Source organism: Aspergillus caelatus (genome assembly GCF_009193585.1).
Source record: "Aspergillus caelatus strain CBS 763.97 unplaced genomic scaffold BDV27scaffold_3, whole genome shotgun sequence".
In the NCBI taxonomy this organism is placed as follows: Eukaryota; Fungi; Ascomycota; class Eurotiomycetes; order Eurotiales; family Aspergillaceae; genus Aspergillus; species Aspergillus caelatus.
In genome coordinates this window covers 138,827-144,914 of record NW_022475266.1, presented here as the reverse complement: position 1 = coordinate 144,914, position 6,088 = coordinate 138,827, and the positions used below count along the sequence as shown (strand labels likewise).

General features: G+C 46.6%; 2 protein-coding genes across 2 annotated transcripts; one reads left to right on the top strand and one right to left on the bottom strand.

Annotated features, from left to right (window-relative positions):
- Positions 1 to 824: 824 nt before the first annotated feature.
- BDV27DRAFT_169028 (uncharacterized protein) lies at positions 825 to 1,969 on the bottom strand (the record flags this gene model as incomplete). The annotated part of the gene is made up of 3 exons (XM_032074925.1): positions 825 to 1,175; positions 1,234 to 1,552; positions 1,605 to 1,969. The coding sequence occupies 3 exons, from the start codon at positions 1,967 to 1,969 to the stop codon at positions 825 to 827; spliced, it is 1,035 nt and encodes a 344-aa protein (XP_031933549.1).
- Positions 1,970 to 4,390: 2,421 nt separating this feature from the next.
- BDV27DRAFT_140390 (ribosomal protein S36 family protein) lies at positions 4,391 to 4,807 on the top strand (the record flags this gene model as incomplete). Its single annotated transcript, XM_032069645.1, has 2 exons — positions 4,391 to 4,466; positions 4,524 to 4,807. The coding sequence occupies 2 exons, from the start codon at positions 4,391 to 4,393 to the stop codon at positions 4,805 to 4,807; spliced, it is 360 nt and encodes a 119-aa protein (XP_031933548.1).
- Positions 4,808 to 6,088: the final 1,281 nt, after the last annotated feature.

Genomic DNA, 6,088 nt, shown 5'->3' with positions numbered 1-6,088 from the left:
GTGTGTGTGTGTGTGTGTGTGTGTGTGTGTGTGTGTGTGTGTGTGTGTGTGTGTGTGTGTGTGTGTGTGTGTGTGTGTGTACATTTATGTGAACAGGAGGTTGGTTGTTTATTTCTGGTCTGGAAATATATATTCTTATCTTTAATGTAAGATATGCTTTGGAAATGAGATAACAAAACAAAGTAAAATGGGATCCTAATAAACTTTATGTCTAGCTGAAACCAATACACTTAATATGTGTAGAAACTACAACTAAGCAAGAAGCACAGAACTTCAACTGCTTCAACTATCTAGACTCTATCGGTAGAAAGGTCTGGGGATGAGTGGCTTGATATAGGTAGGTTTATGAAACGTTTCTCGGAAATCCACGAAGGCCTTCGCGAGGCCCAGGGAAACAGAAAATTAAGGAAATAAACAAATAGTGGCATAGTCAATCTGTATATGAGACGCCAAACGGATACAATAAGTAGTTAAATATCATAGGTTATATATATGTGTGCAGTAGGTCAAAGAGGCAGGAATAAGAACACCATATTCAGTACAGATCCGGAGCTGATTTGCTCTAGACAAGACTGTAAGCCATCCTAGCCAATTGCACAGAGCGAGGAATCAAGGGAACTAAGCTCAAATAGTGTGCTAATGTGGGAAGAGATGTTCATAGTTTAACTCTATAATTGAATTTTATCAAACCTCTTAAGACTGCATACACTGAATAAAGAAAAGAATCGCAAAAGTACAATGCCGCTAACATTCAACTTGCAAAAACATGATCAAAAAAACCAAATGCCCACAAATCATCATATACATCTCAGTAGTTTAGACATTTAGTCGATTTCAATGATCTCCTCCAGCATCGACTCCAGGAAGGCCTTCTGTTCCTTCAAGAACTGCCGGATATCAGCAATGTCAAATGGTCGGTTGGCCACGACACGGCGGCGCTCCTCCTTCTGCTTGAGGCGGAGACGCTCCTCCAAAAGCTCCAAACGGTACTCGGTGTATTGGGTGTAGAGCTCGGAAATGTTGCTGATACCACGGACACCGACCAGGACAGTCTCATCACGGACCATGGGGTCCTTGGGACGGAAGCAAGTGACCATGCTAATCCGCTCACGACCGCCGAGGGCCTTCAGTGCCTGATGCTCGATGTACCGTCCCTGCAGAACAACGGCAGTTCCCTACAAACTGGGTTAGTCCGCATCCGAGAAATATGTCCGGTAAAGTCCTATCACATACCATAGCTGGGCCCCGGACTTTCATAATGTCACCGGAAGGTGTGCGCAAAGCTGTTTCACCACCAACCATGCCAGTGCAGTCAGAGAGCATAGTCACACAGACAAAGGGGAAGCTGTCATAGTGCCAAGCAACGGCGGGCAGCTCATCGTTGGACGGGACCTGCTGTTCCGGCACAGGTTGGTCGGGGTTGCTGTTGACGGAGATGTTAATGTTGGCGATTTCAAAGTCGACGGAAGGGATGAGGTCAATGCCGGCCACCTCGGAGATGCGGCGGAGAACTTCAGGGTCGTTCCATGCAGCGTAGGTGAAGGGAGCGCGTCTAGTAAAGTTAGTCAAAGCCGCTAGCATCTCTAAGCTTCAGTAGAACGTACGCTGGGCCCATGCCGCGGACCATGTGCTTGTTGAAAGTGGAAGAATACTGGCAGTCAGCCAGGACTTCATCACTGAAGATTTCTGCCCTCATCTGCTTGATGGCCTCCTCGTTAAAGAGGTTGAAGGGCTCCGAGCCGGCGTGAGGGGAGATGCCCTGCCCCTCCAGGCCGATCTCCTCCATGGTGTAGATGCGCTTCGGGGGCTGGAAGTTGAGATGCTTGGCTGCGTCGAAGGTATCCTTCTTAGCGATGCGAGCTCCGTCGATAAGGGACTGGGGAAGCTTGCTGGAAGGCCGTGTGGCCTTCTTGGTGGCCGGCCCGATGACGACGGGCGGCTCTGGGGCGAGGAGTGCTGCAGGTGCCATTGTTTTATTGGAAGGAAGTGAAGTTTGTTTGAAAGGCGTGCTTTGCTTTTGATAGGAGGTTATAGTATTGAAGGATGTTGTTTTGTTGAACTGAATGTGCTGGATGAATTGCACCCTTATATGTATGTCTTCTGGCATGGCAAGACTTGGTTCACAGCCCCAGGTTCGAATGGAAAAGGTCACGAGCCACTCGGCTCGGAGATCGGATGAGGGTATTCAGATTATCCCAAAACGGTACACTTTTCCACCACGAAACTTGGTAGTCCTAGCGATCCCGAGAGCCAAGCTTTCCAGAAACTCGGATGTGCAAAGGACCCTCGCCCTGTCGACACCAGCCAGTTTCCTGTTAGTAGCGTCTCTGACTTTCAAGGATCGGGTTCTGTTTCCGAGGAACCAAGCAGCGAAACAGCCACCGCCCCACCTCCAACATCTCCAATAAAGAGCCTAGCACTCATAAGATCAGCTCGGCTCGGCCTTTGAATAGCTCGTTCGGCTCGGGTTCAGTGTATATCATGGGTGCCCCACCCCCAGGGAGCGAGTCAGGACATCGGTTAGGATAAACTGGGGCGTGAAGCCCCGTGGGGACTCCAGACTATAGTGCTCTTCCCGATTTTCAAGCAAGTAGCACTTCGGCGGCCGGCCGGCATTGAATGCAATTCTTCCCCATGGGGCTATCCTCACAACATGTCCACTTACTGGTCAGTGTGGAGCTCGCCGAACCCTGCATCCGATTTTCCAGACAAAAGTCAAAACCGAGCCCTACTGAAACCCAATTACTAACAAGAAAAGCCTCTACCCAAGCATTCTGAAATAACACATCCCGTGTGACCATCACTAGCTAGGGGCGGGTCGACCCACTTTGCATATCCAGGGGCACATTCTGTCATATGAAGTTGAAGCCGAAAAATAGAATCTAAACGGATATTATTTAGAAATATTCGGCCTCTGGGGATTAAGCATCAGGGCTTTCGGTCTAATGATATCGTGCCTGACGCTATACTAGAACGAGTCCTCATAAACTTGCACAAGTGCAAGCGGCAAACTCAACCACGAGGTAGAATCTCGGTTGGGGGTTACCATCCGACTGCCTTTCAAGTAGTTGAACATACCAAAACATTAAAGGGAGTAAAGGCTGCTTTCTACCAATATAGGCCGGTACAATGTCAGCTGCACGTCCTATGTGTTTATCAGAGAAGATTTGCTAGATGGCGTTTCCTACGATAATCAACCACTTGTTCCAAGCACATATGTGTCGTCGTCCACATTTCGAAGAACATATCTGTTTGTAGAATGCATTGTCACCGTTCTTCCTTCTCGTACCTCCAGAAAAGGCTACTCGCCGTAGTTGATCCGCACAAGGCACTAATAAGGCGTAAATCACCTGTTCATAATATTGTAGAACTCCGTATCATCAGCAACTATCCTTCATTCTACATCAGACGGTTTCTCGCCGTCGTCGTAATCCCAGCAGTCCTTAAGTCGGTGGTTTTGCTAGAACCATCATTATGAATGCATATTCAGAATAAAACTCTGAATAAATACCGGATCATTCAATCTCTGATGTCGGGAAGTAATACCGGAGGGTTCTCAAACGCTGCAATGTCTTCTTACGTGGCTATATTCTGATCATGTGGCTGTTTATGCACTTTCTGTCAACCCTTACACCGTCTATATTCCAATATTCGTACCTAATATGTATCTTTGCGAAGGGGAAGGTACTGCTTGTAGATACCGTGTGTTATTGCTAGGTGACTCGGCTACTGTAAGTTCACTTGTGAGGATGAAATTACAGTGTCTCGATACAGAATCGAAGAATATAGCTCAGGATCCTTAACCGGACGGGCAAACCTTGGACTTTGGAACAAAACAGAGCATCACATGGTTGAACCGATCCTTATTTCTGGGCTGTGGCATCAGCCGTCGGTCCTGTCTTCCGGCAGAGCGTAGAATGTAAGACCTTGGCTGGTCAACTTCCACCTGGAAGGAAGGAATCCCGTTGTTCCCGATGGATCCTTCGTGTGAGCGTCTCATCCTACGTCGGGAACCTCTGCCGAACCCGAAGAATGCGAGACTGAATGGATCACATCAGGGAGATTGTTAGGCATTCATGCTGTTGGCTTCGTAGTCGGGAAGGTACATATAAATGATATCTTGAGGGGGGGTTGATAGCTACATCATCTACTTAACTTTTCGATTCCTATAACTTCTGTGTTCTGTTTCACTCCCTACTACGCTCTGTTTCACTCCCTACTACGCAGTACAGCTATCTCTCCAACTTGTCACCCATCGAATTACAAATTTGCCTCTTTTGCTCTAGCGGACAGCTACCGAGAATCTTCCGAACAACCCCTATTGCCTCCCCTCCATCAGCATCCACCTATTCTAATTCGATTGGCCTGGTTTCTCTTCGGATCTTACAAAATGCACCCTACCATTACTCTCCAAAACGCTGCTCGGGCTTCTCGTATCCGGGCTCTTGGTCAGCATTTTCTCACCCGTATGGACTCCCCACTGACATAATGTTGGGCTGCGCTAATTGGAAAATTCTGCTCAGGCTCGGTTGGCCACCAGTCTCGATTCATCTCTATGTCTTCCGCAGGCAGCTCTTATGACTCTTTCGCCGCCTACCGCACTAGGGCCTATCAGCATGGCCCGCTTCACCAGGCGTCCCTTATGCGCCGCTTCGTGAATTCGGGCTCTGGTACCTCTCAGAAGTCCATCAACCCCAGCCGAGAATACATCGACCGCGTGGATTTCTCCTCAGAGACCCACCACCTTCCATACACAGAAGCGGAAATTGATGCTATCGAGTCTGGCGGTGCCACCCTCCTCTCTTAATTTCCTGTTATTTTGCATAGACAGGAACGCTTAATGGTGGCCCAGGAGGCTAAGGTGTTATTTGGACACATTGAAGCTCTGACAATTCCATTCATGAAGGAGTTTCAAGTGTCAGGCAACACTCTTTCAAGGCCTACGATATACAACACCTTCGGCATGAAGGATATGCGGTCCATTCGTGGTTTTCTCTTCTTATTCTTTTCTTTTGCTCAGGGAGGCGTGGTGTCTTTGTTGTCAATCTGCACAGCCAGGCGTCGGTGGTTCATATTTCTCTCTTAGCGTTATTACCAATTTGTCTAGGCGTCATGCGAATCAATATTACATATTAGTGCTCAACATTGGAGTATACAGTCGTTTATGTATAAATCTTCATCTGGTTGCTTATTCCTTAGTCGCTTCTTCCTAGTTTGGTTGTTTTAACTGGTTCTGAATAAGCCAAGTGCCGAGTATCAACGCCTCAATTTCACGATCCTTAGTGCCGAAAGACAGAATCAGTAGATATAACAGAAGGATTCTTCCTTTTGCTTTACAGGCCAATGATCTTCACTGTTAGCGTCTCAAAACTAAATTTCTGCCTTCAGACGAAATAGCAAAACAGAACCTTTACTTAACTAGGGCATCTAATCTAGTGTTCCTGGCTTCAGCACTTCACTACAATTGACAATATCACAATATTGCCCAGCAATTCTTGCATATATGGATAGCCCCTCAGCAGTAAGTATTTCTCGAAAGGTGATATGCAAGGCACATGTTATTCATGCTAAATCATGCAACTGAAGTCCCGAACTAAGCCCAAACCTACACCATGTGAAAGTGAGTGATATGAAGTATCGTGATATCAAAATGCTTAATTGGCACCCCTCATTCCTATGCTTCATCTTTCTTACTTTCTTTCACCAGCACCTCTTCTTCATAAATAAGATCATTTTCCTTCTAAATCCCTTACCACCTCGATGTATCGCATCATGCATTGCAGTGCGGCAGTGCCGCTAAATAGCTTGACTAGTTAGTGCATATCATACTACCTTTGGTTTTACTGAAAAAAAAAAAAATACCTCATCCCCGGAATGGGCTTCGTCTTGACTATCAATTCTCGAATGAGAGAAAGACATCACGCTAGATAGGAATTCGCCTTGGTACTGGATGACACTATAAATATTTGCTCCTTGGCTTTGTCTTTTAATCCAAGTAAATTTCCAACTCTTCAAGATCCCCATAACTCAAACTCGAGAGTCTCCTCATCGAGTTCCAACGTCACAAACATACATTTATATAAGATGA